The sequence below is a fragment of the Ictalurus punctatus genome, chromosome 5 (assembly GCF_001660625.3).
Source record: "Ictalurus punctatus breed USDA103 chromosome 5, Coco_2.0, whole genome shotgun sequence".
In the NCBI taxonomy this organism is placed as follows: domain Eukaryota; kingdom Metazoa; phylum Chordata; class Actinopteri; order Siluriformes; family Ictaluridae; genus Ictalurus; species Ictalurus punctatus.
The window spans coordinates 31,713,780-31,737,082 of record NC_030420.2 but is presented as its reverse complement, the minus strand read 5'-3'; the positions used below and the strand labels follow the sequence as shown (position 1 = coordinate 31,737,082).

Below are 23,303 nucleotides of genomic sequence, written 5' to 3'. Positions count from 1 at the left end.
TTTCTCTCCTAACCGAATGCCATGATCATCCCGAAGACGTTTACATGGCCTGCCAAAAGCCAGACTTGCGTTAGCACGCCCAGGTGTGCACTTTACATCATCATCGATATTCGCTTTTACGGATACGGTGCTGCCGAGGTAGCAGAACTCGTCTACGGGAAAGAGTGGACAGAAATTGTAACGCTACGGCATACAAAAACATTTCAGATATATATATAGATATCCGTCCATCTTCTATACCGCCTATCCTTTTCAGGGTCACGGGGAAACCTGGAGCCTATCCCAGGGAGCATCGGGCACAAGGCGGGGTACACCCTGGACAGAGTGCAAATCCATCGTAGGGCACAATCACACACACATTCATACACTACGGACACTTTGGACACGCCAATCAGCCTACCATGCATGTCTTTGGACTGGCGGAGGAAACCGGAGTACCCGGAGGAAACCCCCGCAGCACGGGGAGAACATGCAAACTCCGCACACACAGGGCCACGGTGTGAATCGATCCCCCGACCCTGGAGGTGTGAGGTGAACGTGCTAACCACCATGCGCCCTGTATATATAGATATGTGCTGCTAAATTTGGTGAAGAGCCACATATGAGTGTGATGATATGGTGCCCACATCATAATAATGATAATAATGAGTCTTTATTGATCAGGTATACATTACAGCTCACACACTTAGTGCACTAACTCTCTCTCACAAACATGTTCACTCACACACGTCCATCTGCCCGTTCACTCCGTCGCTCACTCTGGGAGCACTATCTATCAAAGTTTTTCAGTACTTAGAGAAAAGAAAACAAAGATATCAAAACGAATCATATGAAAGAGACAAAGGGTCAGGGGAGGAAAAGTCACTTTTTATGATAAATCTGAATTATTTAGCAGAGATGACGTCGTTGTCTTGAGTCTCGGACGTCTTAACGTGAACGTTGGTGCAAATGATGGTTTTCACAGACTCGGTGTGACCTGGAATAGACACGACACACGAGTTTATATTAAATGTGAGGTGGGTCTGGGGAAACCTGTCGGATGACGTCCGGCAAACATCCGGAAAAAACCCCCAAAAAGATATATACACACACACAGAGAGACAGAGAGAGAGAGAGAGTATATGATGTGAAGGTTTTCCCCAGGTTGCCACACAAACTTGAGAAAACATTCAGCTCTAATGCTACACATTAACTGATGGAGCAATAAATATTATCAAGTGTTAAACTAATTCAATCAGGCATACTTCTGATTGGCTGAAGATTATGCCTGCATCCATATATGGTATTTGTGAAGTCCCTAATATAAATCGACGAATGCATAATACTTACTGGTGTTTGGCACGGTCTGGACACGTATAACAGAATCCTGACCAATTCTGTTGGATGACACACAGAGAGTAGTTGATTACATTATTTGTAAACCACTTAATATCGTCCAATTAAAGACATACAGCACGTCGAGGCTATGAGTGAAATCGGTGCAGCTACACCTCAATATCCTGTCAGCTTTCACCCTGCTTTAATAAGATCTCTCTCACCGGTTCTCTTCCCCTTCCAGAAGTTTCTTGTAGGTGGCGATCTCAACGTCCAGGCCCAGTTTGATGTTCATCAGCCCCTGGTACTCACGAACCTGCCTGGTCATGTCCTGCTTGGCTTTCTTCAGTGCTTCCACCAGTTGTTTAAGTTGTTGCTTAGCATCAAGCACCGCCTCCTCGCCATGTCGCTCCGCCTCCACAATCCGTCCATCCACGCTCTTACACTGCAAAACAAACAAACAAACAAACAAATAAATAAATGCATGAATGAATTGAACAATAGCCTACACAAACCTCTCTCTCTCTCTCTCTCTCTCTCTTTGTCTCTCTTCCTCTCTCGATTTATTTTCAGGAACTATAAGCTTTCCTGAACCGGCATATGTATTTCAACCAGAAATAAACAGCATTTCAAAAAATCTGATTACCCCCCCAGATGTGAAAATGGAGAAGATTGTTCATGCTAACACTGGTGCACATATGATCGCTGACTCATTCACTCACTTCCGCTAGCCAAATGACTTTCTTTAGGAAGCCGTTTCAAATGTGAACTTTGCAGGTAAGTGACGCTACCGTCACCGTGCTTCACTGTAGGGATGTTGTTCAGTGAGTGACGAAACAGATTCACTCTGAGAAGAGAATACCTTCATACCTACACCTTGTAGTATATACCTACATAACCTACACACCGTCACTGTTTCTGATTAACTCACAACAACCACTGGATATTATACTTTATGACGAATGAGCTAAAAACACGCGGCTAAACGGGTAGTGGCTGGAGTTTCCTGCTTGTTCGATGCCGTGGTGTGTACTCTAATTAATGTGTGAGGTGTGTGTGAACTGGGTGGTTCCTTGCTGGTTGTTACCTTCTCTTTAGCAGCCATTATGTCTGCCTGCAGCTTTGTGATCAGTCTCTTTATCTTGGCGATTTCATGCTTAGTGCTCTTTATATCTGAGCTGTTCTGCTCAGCCTGTGATGATACCAGATCAAACTGACAAGGGAAACGCATGACAGGTTACAAAACTAACACACACACACACATATGTATACACAAATGTAGGCCTGAGTGTCGGCTTGTTAAGGTTGGCACTTGGTGTTCATACATGGGTAAAGATGTACCGTTGAGGGGACCCCTCCAGTGACAGATATAAGTGTAAATATAGAGGAAGGGGGGTCGTCACCTTGTTCTTGTACCAGGCCTCGGCTTCCTTCCGGCTGCGTGCCGAGACCTCCTCAAACTGACTCTTCACCTCCTTCACTACCTGCTTCATGTTCAACTCCCTGCTGTTATCCATCTCAACCACCACTGAGGTGTCCTTCAGCTGCTCCTTCAGCTCCCGCACTTCCTGTTCAGAAAGAGAGGCGTGTAACCAGAGAGCGATGCACGGAGAATTACAGAACAGATGATGTGCTACTGAAAACTAACAGAAGAGCGTGCACGTACCTCTGCATACAAGGCCTTGAGGAAGTCAAATTCTTGTTGAACTCCAGACAGCATCTCCTCTAGATTAATTCTGCCCAAGTAGTCAGAATCAACATCCTGTCAGAACAGGAAATGCAAAGTAAAAAAGGATTAATCAGTACAGTAAATACGTTTTTGCCATCTGTGCCATGATGAAACGGTGTGTAGATTTGAATGCGTGTCTTACCTTCTTCAAGCACACAAAATCATTTTCTGCTGTGTATCTCTTGTTAATCTCTTCTTCATACCTGCATCGAAGGAAAGTGGTGCGTGCGTGTTTGTGTGTGTGTTTAAGTATATTCTTTTTGATTCTACAATCCACACTAGAGATCTTTTAAAATCCCAAATGACCACTTTTTGACCACCGGTTATTATTTTTTTGTTTGTACATGCCCGTGAAATTGTAATATATACTGTATATTACACGCTCATGCGATTGTCGTGTAGATTAAACAACAATTTATACCATGAACAAATGAGTGAAAGCTGGAAACGTGGCGCTTAGCGCCACGCGAGCGACCTGCTGAGTCCAGGGTTAACGAACGTTGCCTTTTATTTTCTGAACCTCCGCTCACACCTACATTTTTCCCAGTCTTGATGCACACCTCTAATCCCCAGTTCTCTGTAACACCACAGATTATTCGCCTAATCTATGAACAAAGAGATGAAACAGGTTACGCTAGAATTCTGTAGAAATGGGCGTTAAAGGGTAAAAATGTCTGGCATGTCATTTTCATGCTTGAAGTGATTCGACTTGTATTTGAGCTTCAGTTTCTGCTCCTAAAATAGTACCAGCTTGTTTGTTTGGAATCATGCTGTGTGACATAATCACATGAAACCAGCTCTCGAATCCTCTTAATTAGAGATCGACCGATATTGATTTTTATAACCGATACCGATACCGATACCGATATTTGTATGTTTATGTGCCCGATAACCGATGTTTATTTAATGTTTTACTTCTGTTTTTGACACAATGCTAACGGCACCACTGAACTGAACAATCCGCTTTATTTATAAACAAATTTTTTTTAAAATAAAAGCTTCGATGAGGTAAACAGATCACGGGACTTCATCACGTTAAATAAAGCTTATTAATTAAAGCAAAGCAAGTATACTTTACCCGTGCACACCGTTGTTGACTCGTCTCCCCTCGGATACAGCGCTGCAATGGCGGTCCTGCGTGCAATTCTCAGAACGCTCACACGGTGGCGCCATTTATAGGTGGATCCGATATTACAAAACCGATATCCGATTATGGAAAAATGCATAAATATCGGGAAAAATATCTGTAAAACCGATTATCGGTCGATCGCTATTCTTAATTGTTTAACCATGTCTATTATGATTAGGTTAAGTTGTTTTTTTTTGTTTGTTTTTTTAAAAGTTGTACAGCAAAATGATTGACGGGTATTTTTTCAGCAGTATCACTCAGGTCGTCGAACAGTGATGGAATCCCCTCCGAAACTATTGGAATCCAAGATGCAAACCAGTCATCAGCAGGAAGAATCGGAAAGACAGATTGGAATTTGCAAAAAAATTAAGAGACGAGCCACTAAAGTTCTGGAACCAAGGTGAACTACGAAAGTGATGGAAAGGCCAAAGGGTGGAAAAAGAAAGGATCGGCCCATGATCCAAAACATGCAAGCTTATCAGTCGAGCATGGTGGAGGTAGTGTCATGGCCTGGGCTTGCATGGCTGCTTCTAGAACAGGATCACTATTTTTTTTTTGATGATGGAACTCATCAGTAAAGTTTACAGTTTACAGGAACATCTTGTCTGCCAATTTACAGAGAAATGCATCCAGATTAATCGGGGGGAACTTTATCATGCAGCAAGACAACGATCAAAAACTCAACAAACGACTTCATCAGTGGGAAAAGTGGAAGGTTTCTGACCGGCCAAGTCCCTCACCAGACCTTAAGCTAATTGAGCAACATTTCACTTCTTGAAGAAGAGACCAAGAAACAAACAACAACTCAAAGAAGTCTAGAAAAGCATCACAAAAGAAAAAACCAACAAACTGGAGGTCAATGAGTCGCCGGTTTGATGCAGTTATTGCAAGCAAGGGGTATGCAACCAAATATTAAATGTTACTTACTTTCATTTACAAGACCTGTCTGTTCCTATACTTTTGCTCGGCTAAAAATCGGGTTTTGATTTGATACAGAAAGTGCAACATTTTATGTTGTTTAACACATCTAGATGTAAATACCAGGAAATACAAGCTCTCATCTCTCATCTCATCTCCACCTCTTGATCTCAAACCCAACTCTCTTGGGTGTACAGCACAAACACTAAACTGGCTTTGCCGTTCCAATAGTTTCGGAGGGGACTTTCTGTTGGTCATCTGTAAAACTGAATGTACGAATGATCCTAGTGTTCCAAGAAGAGAAAAACGGGTGGGGCCATTTCATTTTTTTCAGTTTGCATATTCGTAAACTCCTTCCGTTTAGAATAAATGCCCGAGCTCTTTAGTTGCCTAATGAGCTTTTTATATAACTGTCACGTTGAGCGTTTTCTATAAAGTTTACTAGTAAGTTTGTGTTCGAATTTGAGAATGAACTTAATCATAAGAATCATAAGTACACCCTCAGCCCTGCATTATGCTACAGCTCATATGTTTTTTTTTAATGCTCCGTAAAGTGTCTCACTTGCGTTTGTTGTCCTCCACCAGCGACTCAACACTGTGGAGCTCAGCGTTCAGGTACGCCTCGTTGTTCTGCAAGGTGCTGAGCTCAGACTGTAACGTACTGATGTACATGTTGAATGTGTACTCCATGTTGGATTCGGTCGGAGGGCTGCTCTGTAACAGCTGCAGCTTCGTCTCCAGCACCTTATTCTGCTGCTCCAGATGACGCACCTGAGGTAGATCGCACACAAATATAAAAGAAACAGACGGCTTACAGCGAACGCACTTTTCTGTCTGCCATGATTGAAGGCTTGGCACAAATATTGCTGGTGATCTGTCTTTCAGAAAACCAATGCATTCTTGCGTGGATGTTTATTAGTTGTATGTCTATGATGAAGCCCTACGCTATAAGGTTAAACCCCGATGGTGTCATTATAGTGCTACTGTAGTGTAAGCCTTCTTGTTCGATATCATGACTAACCGCGACTCTCCGGAGCTTATCATGTGTTATGTCTTTCGGTTACTTTGGATCCCTGCCGCAATCTATGAATCATTAGTGACATAGAGCCGTGGTTTTCAAAGTGGGGGCCGCGGCCCCCTTGGTGGCCACCAGGGGGCGCCCAGGGGGCCTCAACAATTTGGTGTGGAAAAATAAATAACTGAATGTTTTCTCTTGCTCACTCTCAGACAACCACTCACACACACACAAACAATTCCTAATATAATGTAATGTAAAGATGTAAGATGTAATTATTAATGGAAAAAAAAGGTTGATATATTCAGAAGTCTGTATTTTTAATGTGTTTTAAAGACATCTTGCAAAAGGGGGGCCTTGGTCAAATGTTAATGCCATTTGGGGGGCCTTGCTCTGGAAAAGTTTGGGAACCCCTGCCTTAGAGCATGTGAGCGGTAAAAGTCTCCTCTGCTGAGTCATTCCTGCTGCTAAGATAAGGAAGGCTCTCCAGTGCAAAATGAAGACAGTTGGCAGATATTCTAGTTCATAGCATAGAGGAAGAAATTTACACCATATATGGCATTGAGCAGAAGACCTTATCTTGAGGAATGGTGGGTCCAGAAGGCAATATGGTGCAGAACAGGATGTGATAAGTGCCTTTAGGTTTTCACAGTTATTTAAAACACAAGTTGACAAGACAGTGTCTCACCTTATCGATGAAGGAAGCAAAGCGGTCATTGAGGGTCTTGATCTGCTCCTTTTCCTGCACTTTGATAGCATGAATGTTTGGATCCAGGTTAAGCTTCACGGGCTCCAGGAGGCTCCTGTCTGTCACGACAGCAGTGAGGGATGACCCCAGAGCAGGCTGATTCCCAAACCCAAAGTAAGAGTTCCCCAAGTGGGGTCTGGTCCTTTTAAAAGCATCATGCGAGCCAAGAGAGCGGCTGCTGAAGTTTCGCGTGGTGCTTATATGCTTCCGGCTGCTCATGGCTGCTGAGAGATGGAGACAGTGAGTTTAATCGTGGACGGTCGGGTTATAAGGCTGCAGTTGGAGGTGTGGTAAGTGGGTGTGTGTGGGTCTGCAGGTGTGAAGTAAAAAAAAAGAAGGCATGTACATTCTTCAAAACCAGTTCGGCCACACATCAAAAATTCAATGCAATCTGTGTAAAGACACACACACGAGTATCATAACACAGTAACATGCTCTTTTACCTTCATGCCTTCTGAGTCGTGTTGAATGGTAATGTCATCACTGTGTGTTAGTGTTTTTGTCGACTCAAAGAGCTTACAATGATTTCTCACACTCATCATGTCAAGGTCAATCTAGCTGACACATTTCGGACATTCTCAACAACTACAAAAAATGTTTTATATATATATATATATATATATATATATATATATATATATATATATATATATATATATATATAATCTATCTATCTATATTTATATCTAGAGAGAGAGAGAGAGAGAGAGAGAGAGAGAGAGAGAGTGAGTGAGTGAGTGAGTGAGGAACCTGGCTAAGGTGAAGAGGTCTGACAGGCTTTACGAAATGGGGCATAAACTGCAAAATCACGCCGCACCACGAGAGGGCGACAAAGAGCAACGGACTTCTTGTTCGTCTTGAAAGTCTGTGGTGGTAAATATTATTATTCCCCACCCATATTCGGACAAGCTCCGCCTCCTCGACTAGGATTGGACAGCAGTGCACAAGCGTTCAACTGGTCACGTGTATGAAACCAAGGAGTCACATTAAGCACAGCTTTAAACAGAAGGACTGTGCATGCTTAGAACCACGAGATATCGTGCTTTAAAATAACAACAACAACAACAACAATAATAATAATAATAATACACCTGTTGTCGGTGAATTTATATATCCTTCTTGGATTGTTAATTTTTTTTGCTTGTACCTGTTTAGTTCACTGCTTTGTTTCAGTTTAGTCTCTTTTAATAATTGACAAGTCAGATTGGGAAGCTTTAAACAGTCACGAAACATTTGTATTATCCTTATTTTTAAATCATTGTTCCATTTTACAACAAGAAATATATATACAAGTATAAACGAATCACTAAGCATCAGTCTCGAATCGTTTTAACGCACCGAACTAAATAAATCATTTAAATATTCAGTTCGTACGTCACCTTTGTTTTGGCTTCTGCACTATCCAATCAGCGGGCTGCATGGAAGCGTGACTTAATTACTAGCCAATCATTGCGCGCAGTAGGCGGAGCTTTCTTGGCTAATCCCAGCGCAGAGGGAGACGTTTGTCGGAAAACGGGTGGTGATAAACATAAGTCAGTGTTCCTGTTTACGTCTGGTTGAAATTTCGGGAAAGAGAACACGACAGTGACGGTGCAAGCCCGATCCGCGCCTCAGAAAGAGGTTTAAAAGTGCTATTTTGCAGTAAAACTTGCAGCACTACGCCTGCACCTCTCCTGTCGCTAGACAGGCCGTTTCAATGCATTACAGAGAGCCGTTATCACCGAGGAGATGGACGCCAGCGACCTGTTCTCGAGCTGCAGAAAGGGCGACGTTGCGAGAGTGAGGTGTGTGTGTTGTGTTGTGTTGTGTTGTGTTGTGTTGTGTTGTTTTAACAGGTAGGTTGTATATTTGGTGGCTGATGTTCAGGTTGTGATTGTTGTATTTGGAAGGATTGTTGTTGTTGTTGTTGTTGTGACTCTTGCATTTACTGTTGTTGTGGTTGTTATTTAGAAGGTGGTTGTTGTGATAGTTAGCCATGTTGCTGCTGTACTTCTTCATGTTGAGTTGTGGTTGTAATTGTTGCACTTAGTTTTGTTGTTGTTGTGACTGTTGCATTTCATGTTGTTGTGACTTGCATTTCATGTTGTTGTGGTTGTTATTTTTGGGAAGGTGGTTGTTGTGGTTGTGATACTTGCATCATTGGCCATGTTGTTGTGGTACTTGTTCATGTTGAGTTGTGGTTGTAATCGTTGCACTTAGTTTTGTTGTTTGAAAAGGTGGCTGTTGTGGTTGTATTTAGCTTTGTTGTTGTTGGTGTTGCTGTTGTTGTTGTTGTTGTTGTTGTTGTTGTTGTTTGAGAAATAATGGCTGTTGTGATTGTTGCCTTTAGTGCTGATTGGAAACGTAACTGTTGTCGTGGCCGTGATTTGTTGTTTTCAGCTTTGTTGTTCTGTTGTTGTCGGTGTTGTGGTTTTGTTTATTTTTTTGGAAAGGGCCAGCTGTTGTGGTTGTGATTGTTGACCATGTTGCTACTGTAGTTGTTCTTGTTGAGTTCGCGACAGTTGTAGTTAGAATTCTTGCATTTAACTTTGGGTTGTGCTTGTGGTTGTATTTAGCTTTGTTCTTGTTGTTGTTGTTGTTGTTGTTGTTGTTGTTTTTAAATGGCTGTTGTGGTTGAGATTATTGCATTTATTATTGATTCGAAACGTTACTTGTCGTGGCTGTGATCGTTACGTTCAGTTTTGTTGTGTGGAAAAGTCAACTGTTGCATCCGACTTTGCTGTTGTTTTGTCATCGTTGTTGCATTTAGTGTTTTTTTTTGTTTGTTTGGAAAATTGTGTTTTTGTTTAGCATTGTTGTTAGGAAAAGTTGTTCTTGTTGAGTTTGAAAAGTTGACTTGTGATTGATTGCTATGCGATTATATGATGATGATGATGTTGTTGTTGTTGTTGTTGTTGTTGTTGTTGTGACGAGCTGTATTTTTTTTGGTCATTAAGTTCACGGAAGAGGGAAAAAGAGGGAGTGATGTATAAAGCTGCTAGAATGCACGTGATAACAGGAGATAACTTTCGTGGACGTTCCACAACATTTAAATGTAACTCTTAAACACTTTTTTTGAAATGTTCATTTACATAATTAAAAAAGAAATGAATCTGTGAGTAAACGAATGCCGGCTTGTTCTTTTTCTTTCTCAGATACCTGGTTGAACAGAGAGATGTGGAACTGAACATAAGAGATAACTGGGACAGTACACCGCTGTGAGTCCTAAACCTTTTTATGATAATTTAGTTGTTTTGACTGGTTTAAAGGTGAAAAACTGCTGCTTTATTATTTTATTTTTTTTACTTCACTCTTTAAAATAAACTCCTTAGCGAATGTGAGTCGGTGTTGGTCACGTGACAGATAATCGTTATTACATCGTAGATTCTTGGAGTACATCAGCTAGAGCTTTCAGAGGACTCGATTAACCTTTTGTTTTATGCGAGTGTTTACTTTAACTTGATTACGCACCACAGATTTATATTGGCTCTACGGTACCGTTGAGAAATCGCACGCTCCTCCGAATATCGCGGCGTTTTCTCGAATCCTCGTTCGTCCGTTTCTCGGGTAAATATGTTTCTGTACATCTGGTGGCCCGAAGCAAGAAATTACACCCCAACGTACGCCATTCATATTATTTTATATGAAAAATGAGCGGAGTGAATACTTCATTATCTCGGACGAGCCGCTAAGCTACATTTTACCATGCTAACACTTCTTACTCTAGATAGCCAGATACGTAACCTAGCTAGCTAGTTAGTCGCTAACTTTTTCTATTTACGTCGCCTCAACAAGCGGAGGCAGTAAAGCGGACAAACTGACTAAATCCAATTCATCAGCGTTAAGTTCTTACCGATGTTTCGGTTTCTTGTCTCTTTTCTTTTCACGTTTTTGGACTTTAGAGGGAAATCAAGCGCCCCCTGGTAGTCCGGAGGCCCTCTACGGCCCTGATGCTTCTTCAAGCAATTTTTTGTTGTTGTTGTTGTTGTTGTTGTTGTTATTATTATTATTATGCAATATAAAATAATTGTACGCTTTAACTGGACAAATTGTAACATGCATACATAAATAATAAAACTACAGCAAACACGATGTCACACGATGATGAGTGTTTCTTTTTGCATTTTATGTGTGTGAAGGTACTATGCATGCCTCTGTGGACATGAGGAGTTGGTGCAGTATTTGTTGGCCAATGGTAAGTATCAAACGTTTGTATTCAACTAAGATCTCACCTGACGTGAGCGGTTTGCAACCGATTAATGCTAAATCATTCCTATTCATTTTTATTTGTTATTAGCAAGACGAATGATTTTAAGGAGCATCGGGAATAAGAAATATCTGGAATTTTCATTTTTACTAAGAACAGCTAAGTTAAATTCAATTAAACGGCAGGGGCTGGTTCTAGAATGTCTAGCGTGAAGTTTTTGAGTGGTGCGTGCGTGTGTGTGCGTGTGTGTGCGCAGGAGCGAAGTGCGAAGCGAATACGTTCGATGGTGAGCGATGTCTGTACGGAGCTCTGAGCGACTCCATACGCCGCCTGCTGAAGGAGTACAAGCGGATCACGGCTAAAACCATGCAGCGGGATTACTACGAGCAGTTCCTGCAGACGTGAGACACACACGCGCACACACACACGTGCAAACGTACACACGCTTGAGCGACCGAGCACATCTTCACTACAGCAGCAAACCCACTTCCTGCATGTAAGTCATCCTCAAAGGCACACGTATTCAAACGATGCAGGATACGTGCGTGCAGAAACCAAACTTTCCAGTCAGCCGCCAGATCCACAGCTCCACCGGTTGCCTTTAACGCGTTTTGTTCTAACGACTAACTATCACAACGCGGTTGAGTTCTCGAATCTGATTGGTCAGAAGGCGTGCGTCGTTTTCGTATAGCTGCACGGCTCAGACGGTAGTTCAGGCTGTAACGTGAGCGACGGGTTTATATTAATGCACCCGTTTCTATAGTAACAGCTCAATCACGTGCCAGAGACGCACATAATCTAAGACTAATAATAAAGGGATTAAGAAACCGCGTTATTGTTTTTAACAGAAAGAACAAAATGTTGTTGATGTGGTGAAGGTTTTTCGTTAGGAGATCGTGCAGGATTATGTCAGATATATCTGTGAACAGATTTGTATCTGGAAGTACAAATGGTGAACCGGGCACCCGAGGCCCGTCTGGACCGATCCCGCAGAAGAGCCACTGTCGCACAAATTGCTGAAAAATGTTAACGCCGGCTCTGATAGAAAGGAGTCAGGACACAGTGCATCACAGCTGGCTGCGTCTGGGGCTGCGTCGCTGCAGACCGGTCAGAGTGCCCATGCTGACCCCCCTGTCCACCACCGAAAGCACCTACAATAGGAACGTGAGCGTCAGAACTAGACCGGGTGCATGTGTGTGTCGCTTACCTGGGGAAGACATTGCACCAAGATGCACTATGGGAAGAAGGCGACCCGGCGGAGGAAGTGTGATGCTCTGGGAAATGTTCTGCTGGGAAACCTTCCGTCCTGGCGTTCATGTGGATGTTACTTTGACACGTCCCACCTATCTAATCATTGCCGCAGACCAAGTACACCCCTTCACAGCAGGATAATGCACCCTGGAACATTGCAAAAATAGTTCAGGGACGGTTTGAGGAGCATGACAAAGAGTTCAAGGTGCTGACTCAGCCTCCACGTTCCCCAGATCTCAATCCGATCGAGCGTCCGGGGGATGTTCTGGACAAGCAAGCTCTTGTGAAGTCGGTGCCTCGATGACGACACAAGGGGGTCCTCCGCAATATTAGGCAGTTGGTTTTAATGTTCTGGCTGATCGGTGTATTTACATTTAAGATTTTAATATTTTCACTTTCTAAAAGTTTGGTGTATGATTAATCTCCATGCAATGCTTACATTCTGGAGCAGGGTGGAACTTGAGGCACTTGAGCCAAACCTTAGTATTTGCATTTTCCAAGCTTGAAACTAGCCCTGAGCTGGAATGATGCCTCTCGGCACCACACCTCATGAGACGCGCGGGTTAATCGGGGAGTCGTTAATACACCTTTGCACTTGTGGCTCAGCTCCCTGTTGCTGTTAAATCATTTTCTGAAAATCTGGTGTTTAATTGGTAATTTAGCTGCTTGTTTACTGAACCTCTGTTTCCTGTGTGTGTGTGTGTGTGTGTGTGTGTGTGTGTGTGTGTGTGTGTGCGTAGGCTGCTGGAGCAGGGCTCATACAGCGATGTGACGTTCATGGTGCACGGCGAGATGTTCCGCACGCACCGTTGCGTCCTCAGCGCCCGCTCCGAATACTTCGCCCACATGCTGGAGACCAAGTGGAAGGGCAAGACCATGATCGCTCTCAAACATCCACTGGTGGGCGCTGTTTCACGCAGCACGCATTCAAAACACCATCGAGACAGACAGATGTCCGAATCCTGTGGGATTTCACTCCGTAATCGCTTAATAACACCACGCCGACCACACGGCAGATCCAAGCTCTGCGGCCGCTCGATTTCGTTGTATGAAAATGAGCCGATTTGCATGCGAATCCTGCTTTCACTCGCCATGAACGGATGTGTGTGCAAACCAAATGCAGCCAGGTCTTCCAAAGACTAGGATATAAAGACTACACGCAGAGTTCGGCCTCTGTTTTAGAAGGTGTGCGGGAAAAGCACAAAAATCTCCAAAGTGCGTTAAGTATTCAGCACTGTTTCCGTCCACTTCTGGTTTTAAGCCTCTTCTTTTTATGCATGGGCAGATGTTAGGACACACAGTCAAGGGCAAAAGTTTGCATCCTGGGTAAGCAAAAAATATTCTGGGGGGGAAAAAAACAAACAAGAAATGATACATACCGAAAAAAAAAATCACCAGGAAAATAGTTTGAAAAAGGAAAAGAACCAAAAGGAAGAGGTCAGTGTTTTTGCCGTGAACCTCTCGGACTTCGGACCGAAATAAAAACGTATGAGGTTCGTTTCTTATGAGAACGAAAAGAACATCTGTAAAGCGTACTAAACGTCTGTGCCTTCTTCATCTATTCCTTAGGGTGTGCAAACTTTTGCAAGTACATATTGTCGAGGTAACACTTCTTAAAAGGAATATACACTTTGGAGTGTGCTGTTACAGGGAAATAAAAAAAAAAGTATTATTATTATTATTATTATTATTATTATTATTATTCCTACACCACAGTGACGAACGAAAGGTGGTGCTGTTCAAACGTTTGTAGTTCCGTCCAGCAGCGCAGTGGTGTAAGGTTTGTTAACGTTAACTAATGCCGTAAGTAACGTCGTTCTTTAACGGATGGAACCTTTAACGTAAATCGCTGCGTCCGCTGTTCGCCACGAAAAGGTTAACGTTTTAAACGAGGCCACGTCCGAAATGAGCCGAGAGCAGCTACGGTGCAGATCTAAAACGATCTTCCCTCAGGAGTGTGTGTGTGTGTGTGTGTGTGTGTGTGTGTGTGTGTGTGTGTGTGTGTGTGTGTGTGAACGCTGGGTTGGGTTCATCCTTAATGCCTTAATTCTCTATTGTTTCCATCTAGGACAGGACCTCGAGGCGTACGGAACGTGAAATCTCGTGCCGCGTCATTCTCTCCGTCTAACCTCGGTTTAATTATATACCGCATGCTCATTATATATGCGCGAGTACGCTGAGAACAGAATGCGGGAAAGGGAAAGTGAGTGAAAAGAGGATTCGCTCTTACAGGTACAGCCAAAGTTTAAAAATTAAAAAAAAAAAAAACACGTTGATGCAGTTTTATTTTCGACGCTCGGATTATTACTACAATGAAATGACAGAATTCTTACGTTTTTGAGTACAGAGCTTGAACCAACTGCATTTAATCATCTTCAGTAAATACTTCTTTTCTGGGAGTTTAAAGTGTGTGTGTGTGTGTGTGTGTGTGTGAGACCAGGTGAATCCGGCTGCGTTTGCCGCCATCCTGCAGTACTTCTATACTGGTGAGCATCACAGGACATGGGGGGGCTGGGGCGGGGGGGTTGGGGATCTTCCGCTTCAAAACGGAAACACTGTAGACTCTATCCCGGAGTTCCTCAGCGTGTTGCTTGTACGTTCTGTGGCTGTGCAGGTCGTCTGGACATCGACGTGAGTTACGTGGAAGACTGCAAGCGTCTGGCCAAGCAGTGCAAAATCAGCGAGCTCATCGAGGAGCTGGAGGTCAAGTGCAAGCAGGTGCAAGAGTTTGGTGAGACGCTGCATGATGCACAGACACCCTGTTTTACCCCCTGTTGTTTCACGCGTCTTGTATCCAGAGCGAATCCTGACGCGATTTTAGCCGCGTGTATGTTATGAGAAAACAATCGACCACACGGTGGCGTGTAACGCGAAGAATCCCACCCCAAAGTTGAGAATTCCGGTACTTTCCTGTCTCTTGTTAGTGTCCAATAAGCCGGGGACGTGCGTGAAGGTGCTCACACTGGATCCTCACGACTGGCAGCTGCAGGACGGCATGGCTCTGTTAGCCGACAGCGCTCTCCCCGCCGATCTGAGGGTGAGACACGAACACGTCAGACCTGGTCACAAGCGCGTACCGCCTTGTCTTTATTCGATCCAACTGCATATGATCCGCTTTCTCAGGTTGGATACGGGCAGCTTCCTTTTGATTTGACGGACAGTTTTCCCAGCTACCCTGACATCTGCTTCCGGGTGGACGGTTATGACTTCCTTTGTCATAAGGTGAGGGAATATCCAGGCTATTTATTTATTTATTTATTTGCTCGCTCTGTTTGTTAAAAGCTGTTCTGCTTTTAAAAAGTACATTGCAGGCATTCAACTAATCTCAAGCTTGAAACGTGTGTGTGTGTGTGTGTGTGTGTGTGTGTGTGTGTGTCCACAGGCATTTTTCTGTGGCCGTAGCGATTACTTTAAGGCGTTGGTGGAAGATCATTTCAGTGAGGGAGAAACCCTGCAGTCTCTCCCCGAAGTTCCTGTCATCACCCTACATGATGTATCTCATGAGCTATTCACCAAAATCCTCTACTACATCTACAGTGATAACACACAGGTATACACACACACACACACACACACGCTAATGAACTCAATGCTTTCTCTGTTTACCGTAACAGAAAGCGAACGGTGTCGCAGCTTTCAAGCGAGAAGATCAAGTCAAAGTGAAAGTTTGCTATATGATTTGGTGGTAAAGGGGCGGGGCTTCCAGGGGGTCGGTTAAAAATACCTGTGCGACTGTCAATCGTTTCAGATGCATACGTCGATTAGCTTATATGCTATTTTTATTTGGGGGGGGGGACTGTTCTTAATTTCAGGTCATGAATCTGTCTTCTGATTGGCTGGAAGATGTTGCATGCACAGGTAGTTCCGTTCAGTTCGTTCACCGTTCTAAATTGACGTGCTGCCTATAAACGGTTGTAGCCATAGTAACGTACAGTTACAGTTGCATACTCGCAGCTTCGTTATTAGTAGAGACGCAGCACAGACGCAGGTAATTCACACACACACACAATCGATCTCTCTCTCTCTCTCTCTCTCTCTCTCTCTCTCTCTCTCTCATAATTATTTATTATAAATAAATAAATGGAATCTTATCGCACTAGGGTATCTATGTGTATGATTTAGAGCGGGCAGCGTTCAGGATCTAACATTTATAAAATACATGACAAAAATGAACCGTTATTTTTTATTTAATTTTTTTTATCCTTTCAGTCAAATCTTGCACCGCAAACATCAGTGACAGAATTTTAACTCATCAGTGCTGGGAACTGACCACAGTATAAACAGGATGATCCACAGCTAGGTTATTTCATGTAATGCACACCTAACCATGGATTATCCCTTACATATGGGATAATGCTAAAACAAATATAAGGTTATTGAGTCTATGTGCAGACGCTATTCTTATTTCAAGCCTGAAATGCTCTCGTTTACTGGCAGATTTAGTTTATTTATACGATGCTGGTTCTCGTCCTGGCTTGTGTTTTCAGCCGAGTGCTGTTAACTTGCTTCATAAAAGTACATGTGGAAAGGGGTTACTTACAGTATTTGGCTTAACACACTGATGCTCCGGTTAAAAGTTTCTGAGTATTACGTCATCCACTGATAGAGATCGACCGATAATCGGTTTTCCCGATATTTAAGCGTTTTTCCATAATCGGACATCGGTTTTGTAATATCGGCTCCACCGATAAATGGCGCCGCCTTGTGGGCGTTTTGAGAATGCGCGCAGGATCGCCATTGCAGCACTGTATCTGAAGGGAGACGAGTGTGCACAGGTAAAGTATACTTGCTTCGCTTTAATTAATAAACTTTATTCCGCATAACAGCCATTAATGCACAAATTAGATGTTACATAAACACTTGATATATAGTTTAAGCAGCTTAGTGCTAGGAAATAGACAAACTCACCGAGTCACGTAATCTGTTTACCTCATCGAAGCTTTTATTTTAAAACAAAACAAAACAAACGACACTTTAGTAACAGTGCACTTTATTTTTAACTTTCCGCACTCTTTCAGACCCCTCTGTTTATTGGTGTATAAATATAAGTTGTTTTGTTTGCAAGCAGGAAGTGAAATTGACAGAATTGTTGTAAATAAAACGGTTTGTTCAGTTCAGTGGTGTCATTAGCATTGTGTCAGAAACAGAAGTAAAACAATAAATAAATATCGGTTATCGGGCACATAAACATACAGATAATCTATATTGGTTTCGGTTATAAAAATCAATATTGGTCGATCCTCTATCCACTAATAATGTGATGGGTTGTTGTGTATTTTGTGACAACACAAACTGAGATCATACGCAATCGGTTTTATGCAGAAGCGCTGAGAAAGTCCCTGTTAGTGGCGTTGGACTTCTGATCAGAAGGTTGTGAGTTTATATCCCAGTATCTCCAAGCTGGGCCCTTGAGCAAGGCCTATGAGATGAATGTAAGTCGCTCTGGAGAAGGGCGTCGGCCAAATGCCATAAATGTAAATGAATGTGTCTGAGCTACTAACATGCATGGAATATAGTGTGTGTGTGTGTGTGTGTGTGTGTGTGTGTGTGTGTGTGTGTGTGTGTGTGTGTGTGTGTGTTGCAGCTGTCCCATGATAGCGTGTACGAGGTGCTATGTGTAGCGGACATGTACCTGTTGCCGGGTCTGAAGCGTCTGTGTGGCCGCACCCTGGCTGCGCTGCTCAGCGAGGAAAACGTTCTGCACATGTGGAAGACGGCCAAACTGTTCAGCCTGTCGCGCCTCGAGGACCAGTGCACGGAGTACATGGCCAAGATCATCGAGAGGGTGCGTTCCACATGCACGTGTTGTCACAGCTGGGCTTTTGATCTCTGGAACAGGAATATTAATAAGCACAGGGATCTGGGATCAGCTTTTGAAGCTGTAAATAAATCAAACGGATAATAAGAAACGTGTGTGGCTCTTTGATCCTGAACCTTTTGTGTGTGTGTGTGTGTGTGTGTGTGTGTGTGTGTAAGCTGGTGGAAAGGGCGGAGTTTGCAGAGCTAATCCGAGAGGACGCTGCGAGCGTGGCGGCACGCCAGGAGACGGACTCCATCCCGCTGGTGGACGACATCCGCTACCACATCAGCAGCAGCGTTCAGACGTACAGCGCCATAGAGGAGGCCAACCAGAAAGTGCACGCCCTCGAGCTCCTGCTCAACTACATCGGCCTGGACTGCTGAACACACACACACACACACACACACACACACACACACACACAGTGAGAGAGCGAGGACGATGCGTAGGCTAACGCACTGTGACGTTACGGCTTTATTTACGCTTTCTGTGCAACTAAAACGAGTAGCATTCAGTTTTAGAGTGACATTTAACTGATATTTAACTTTAACTCGCTTTAATACACAACCATGCAGAATGAAGTTGATAAAAAGCTTTAAGTAAGTTTACTTATTGTTTTTACTTTAGCTTAGGTTCGGTTCTTATTAACCCGAACAAGACCCGGTCAGATATTATTTGTGTATCCGTTTAGCATGGCTACATAACAGTACAGTTACAGTGACATGAGGTTTGGGCTGCACAATAATGCCTAAAATCCTCATTCTTCACAATTATTTAAGCAATTTAGGAGCTAAATAGCTTCACTGCATCGCTTCGAATAAACAGGAAAGAATTTAATTATCTGTCGAATTCTCCTTTAGAAGCCTCTAGATACAAATACAGATACAAAAAAAAAAAAAACCGACGACAACGACGCAATTATCAGCAAATGAGTCGTTTTTCAAAATATAAAGACATAAATAAACAGGCCACAGGAATCCTGTGAACTAATGCATCTTAAACTCTGGTTAATGTTCACCAAGTATCCTTAGCTAAGCCGACCAACCCTGGAGTTAATTACGTTTAATTAATTAAGAAATCTGAAATTCACGACGTAAATGCCGTCATATAATAACGTTAAGCAAAAGTGCTTTCTTTTCTTCGTCAGATAATGAGGGCTTTCGTAAAAATAGATAAATATATAAAGACTTTAAACGTTTACCTGCAGGTTTGGCAGTGTGCTCGTAGATAGAAATTGTTTCTGTTGTCTCTATTAAAAGATGTTTGGACACAAATACATAAAATACACTGATAAAATATAGAAGATAAAAAATATATAAGTGAGGAGCTTATAATAATGCACCACTTAGTAATAACTGACATCTAATTGGAGCTAACCATTTTAGCTAAGCTCAATAATAATAATAATAATAATAATAATAATAATAATATCATGCTGATTTAAACACACTTATCCGTTCAGGCATGACATAAATGGCCTTATTATAATAATATTATAAGTGCTTACTTTCTCTTCATTATTAAAAGCTCATGGGGTCATTTATATAACAGTTTACCTACAGGATCCGAAATGCGTTATTAGATACAGATTAGGAGACGAAATATAACAAATATGTTTATTTAAGAGAGGTTGAGCTGCTCCAGTGAGATCTCATATAATACAAATTACAATTTCTTTCTTTTTTTTCTTTTTTTTTTTTGTTCTGTTTTATTTTGCGTCGTGTGTTATGAGCTGAAATTACTTCTGGAAACAAAACAAAACAAAAAAAAGACGTCTCTAAACTAAGAGATGGGTTCGTGACGCACACTTTTCACCAATGTGTTGACGGGATCGCGTGCGTCGCGACCGAAGCTAGAGGTATCGAGCTTTATTTGCGATTAGAATACGTGAATCTCCGTGTAGACGTGTGAGTCTGAATGCAGTGTGTTATTACCTGAGCTCAGGTGTGTGAGGATCTGGACAGAGCGATAAACGTGGATTGGATTCAGACGTTTTGAGACCTTCGGTTTATAAGGTTCCGACACGTTTTCATCAGTTAATGTATTATTCGTAACTCATTTAAAATACGCCGCTAAACATCCGCGGGTGGCGAATTTGTTGCGTTCTTGATTCCGAATACTGATTGGTCAGAAGGTGCCGATTGATTTTAACATTAGCGCAGGCTGTAATTCGTATCACCGTTTCTGTTGACGTGCTCGTTTTAATTCGTCATCATTTCTACAGTAACAATTTACACAGCGACTTGTAACCACAACAACAACAAAAAGCCTCGATTAAAATCGACATGTTGAAGTCGTTTGTTTATTTTTGATATATTTACGGAAGGAGTCTCCAGTATCAGAGCTTTGTAGCAGTCAGAGGAATATAAATCATTGTAATAGTTGGCAAATTGCTGTGGTCGAAGAGGAATAAAATACCGAGACATTCTGTTATTACAAAATGATCACTATATCAAAATCACAGAATCGTCTGAACCTTATCATCTCCTTAACTAACTTGATTTACTGCGTTAGTTAACATGAACCTTATAAAGCCAAGGTCTTGATTTATTCAGCTGTGCAATATTCTACAACAGTTTTACATTATCTAGGTCTGGTGCTAAGCTTGTGTTTTACTTTAGTGGTTTTATTATGATAATTTTTTTTTCTTTTTATGGCGCTTCGGTTTCACTCTGCGGTGCTCTCAAAGAAACAGTGTAGCGTGAAAAATGAAATTTACACCCACGTCCAAAGGTAGTAGACCAGCTGAGACACGTGTCTAAAAAACAACAGAACAAAGGGTTTTGCACTGGGGCGATGAGTCTAATGTTGCTAGGAACTAAGAACCACCAGTTTAGTTTCATGTGTTTACATTTACAGCATTTGGCAGATGCACTTATCCAGAGCGACTTTTATACAACTGAGCAGTTGAGGGTTAAGGGCCTTGCTCAAGGGCTCAGCAGTGGCAGCTTGGCAGTGCTGGGATTCGAACTCGCAACCTTCGGATCAGTAATCCAGTGAGCTTCCAGTGGTTAAGACATTTATTGATGTACAATTTAATGAAACCGCATGAGATGTCTTGCCTATTTAGTGACAGAATTCACGTTCGCACGTAGCACGTTCACCTCACACGACCAGGGTTGGGAGTTCGATTCCCGCCACTGCAGAGTTTGCACGTTCTCCCCGTGCTGCGGGGGTTTCCTCCGGGTACTCCTTGTGCCCCATGCTCCCTGGGATAGCCTCCAGGTTTCCCGTGACCCTGTAGCATAAGCGGTATAGAAAATGAATGGATGGAAACATCATACACTAAACACGTCTTGGCTGATCGACTATGTTGGGAAGAGTAACAGTGTGTAAATTTTAATTCTTTACTAAACTCTTTCTTGAATGTCTAGACTATAATGTCTCAATGGCTTTGTTTTTGTATGTGTGTGTGTGTGTGTGTGTGTGTGTGTTAGAGAGAGCGAGAGAAAGAATGAGTGTGTCGGACGTTAATAGTGTGTCCAAGGACAGTTTTGGTCCAGATTTGATGCAGAGGGCGCACTAATTTCTAAATAGCAGTAATATTTTTCACACTGGCATGAAATTAGTTTTGTGAGTATAAAACCAGAATGCATAGAAGCAAATAAATAACCGTTATTTAAAAAAAAAAAAAAAAAAAGCAAACCTGTTTGAATGTCTTCTTGAAATGTTAATGCCCAGATGCTGTACTTAAATTATTTCTCTACAGGGGGCGCTATATACCTGCACTTTCAGCACGTGTTGTCTCAGGCAAAGGTAAATCGTTAATCTCAGTCTTGGCTTGCAATTTAAAAAATAAATAAAAACAGTTCTTTTGTCATGTGGACGTAAAAAATGAATTTCATACACCATTCAGCTCCATGGTGATTTGGGTTTGAAAATGGAATTATATTGGATTTTTGTGTAGTAATACAGTATGTTGAACACAATCTGGGTATTATTTACTCGATTTGCACATGCTTTACCAACGAGGCAGAATCCTGTCCCCGTCACCCATTTCAAATAGAGAAGAAGGGGGGAAAAAAATGATGACCACTCACTCCTTTAGAGATGAATGCAGCCAGAGCGGCGATGATGTTGGACAGCTATGCAGTTTTACACGTCACTAAAATTAGACTCGGTGAGAAATTTCACTTTGGACAGTATTTGGGCAGTATTTTCCTCCCAATATGTGTCTTGAGACCATGAAATTTCGATGAAATGGAGATCATTTAGCTTGTAAGATTTGACAAAAATCTTACTACGGTACTAAACGTGTGAACCACAAGAGTTATCGCATCACAACATAAAAGAGCCAATCATCTTCTAGTATGCAAATGCGGACCATGAAACTCTGTTGGAATACAGGTAAACAGAGTTTCATGGTCTGCACTTGCATACTGGAAGATGATTGGCTCTTTTATGTTGTGATGCGATAACTCTTGTGGTTCACACGTTTAGTACTATATTCATGGCAGGAATGGTTAAAACCATAACATAAAGCAATTTATTATTTAACAGAAGCAGCTTATGAGTTTCAAATAATATTTTTTGCAAAACCTGCTGCTGCCAAACCACTGTTAGGTCCGTGAGAAAATCTCATAACCTTCCTCAACTGCTCTGCTCTGTGCAAGGTTATACTGAACACAAGACAGTACAAAAAAACGTTGATATTAGCACAAAGATGTGGTTTCAATAGTTTTGGTACTACTGGAGATAGAACGTGTTCAAATACCACTTTAAAGATCCTGAAAACAAAGAAAACGGGCTTTTGTTCCGACTGTAAAAATTTATTACAAAAATATTAGCGCTTCCTTAAATTATGGAATCGTAATAAAATCTTTATCCGATAAAGAAAATTTCTCTAGCGGAAGTTTGCACACAAAAGCACGCTTCCAATGGTGCTTCTTCATATTGCAGCTGCAGCACAGAAGCTCCAAAACGAAGAATGTGCTAATTCTAGCAGTGAGTCTGTGTGGTATTTTATATAATGATAAATTTATGACCTGACTATAAATTGTTTCACTCACACACACACACAAAAAAAACAGGAATGCAATCAATCTGGAGGCAGAGTTTGCCGGTGTAACTTTTATAATTGCTGAGGTGCTCGCAGCTAATTTAGACAGATTAGCATGTATGGCAAATCAGCAACAAACTCCTCAATGTACTCCACTTTATTTTAATAAAGCAGGATTTTATTTGGTCCCCCTAAAATAACTGAACTAGATCGA

At 42.1% G+C, this 23,303-nt stretch overlaps 2 protein-coding genes across 3 annotated transcripts; one reads left to right on the top strand and one right to left on the bottom strand.

Moving 5' to 3' along the window:
• Positions 1-633: 633 nt before the first annotated feature.
• On the bottom strand, positions 634-7,087 carry si:dkey-222n6.2 (keratin, type II cytoskeletal 8). The gene is made up of 9 exons (XM_017466982.3): positions 6,794-7,087; positions 5,653-5,861; positions 3,186-3,246; positions 2,981-3,076; positions 2,718-2,882; positions 2,402-2,527; positions 1,539-1,759; positions 1,330-1,376; positions 634-976 (listed from the first exon to the last, which is right to left on the bottom strand). Exons 1-9 carry the CDS (start codon positions 7,070-7,072, stop codon positions 885-887), a joined length of 1,296 nt encoding a protein of 431 aa, XP_017322471.1. The 5' UTR covers positions 7,073-7,087; the 3' UTR covers positions 634-884.
• A 1,265-nt stretch (positions 7,088-8,352) lies between these two features.
• abtb1 (ankyrin repeat and BTB (POZ) domain containing 1) lies at positions 8,353-21,910 on the top strand. Of its 2 annotated transcripts, none has more exons than XM_017466981.3 (12): positions 8,353-8,637; positions 9,988-10,050; positions 10,972-11,027; positions 11,296-11,440; positions 13,031-13,190; positions 14,731-14,776; positions 14,905-15,021; positions 15,215-15,327; positions 15,414-15,512; positions 15,673-15,840; positions 17,875-18,075; positions 18,267-21,910. In XM_017466981.3, the coding sequence occupies exons 1-12, from the start codon at positions 8,582-8,584 to the stop codon at positions 18,471-18,473; spliced, it is 1,431 nt and encodes a 476-aa protein (XP_017322470.1). In that variant the 5' UTR covers positions 8,353-8,581; the 3' UTR covers positions 18,474-21,910. The 2 variants fall into 2 exon arrangements, with proteins under 2 accessions (XP_017322470.1, XP_047011266.1); XM_047155310.2 differs by lacking the exon at positions 8,353-8,637 and adding an exon at positions 9,784-9,887.
• Positions 21,911-23,303: the final 1,393 nt, after the last annotated feature.

Bases quoted from the DNA above. Each gene is read 5' to 3' on its own strand.
- abtb1 (XM_017466981.3), top strand. From the start codon at position 8,582: ATGGACGCCAGCGACCTGTTCTCGAGCTGCAGAAAGGGCGACGTTGCG. The intron at 13,191-14,730 runs GTGGGCGCTGTT...GTGTGAGACCAG, and splicing joins TCGCTCTCAAACATCCACTG to GTGAATCCGGCTGCGTTTGC. The intron at 15,841-17,874 runs GTATACACACAC...TGTGTGTTGCAG, and splicing joins TCTACAGTGATAACACACAG to CTGTCCCATGATAGCGTGTA.
- si:dkey-222n6.2 (XM_017466982.3), bottom strand. From the start codon at position 7,072: ATGAGCAGCCGGAAGCATATAAGCACCACGCGAAACTTCAGCAGCCGC. The intron at 1,377-1,538 runs GTGAGAGAGATC...GTCATCCAACAG, and splicing joins CTGGAAGGGGAAGAGAACCG to AATTGGTCAGGATTCTGTTA. The intron at 977-1,329 runs GTAAGTATTATG...TGTCTATTCCAG, and splicing joins CCAGACCGTGCCAAACACCA to GTCACACCGAGTCTGTGAAA.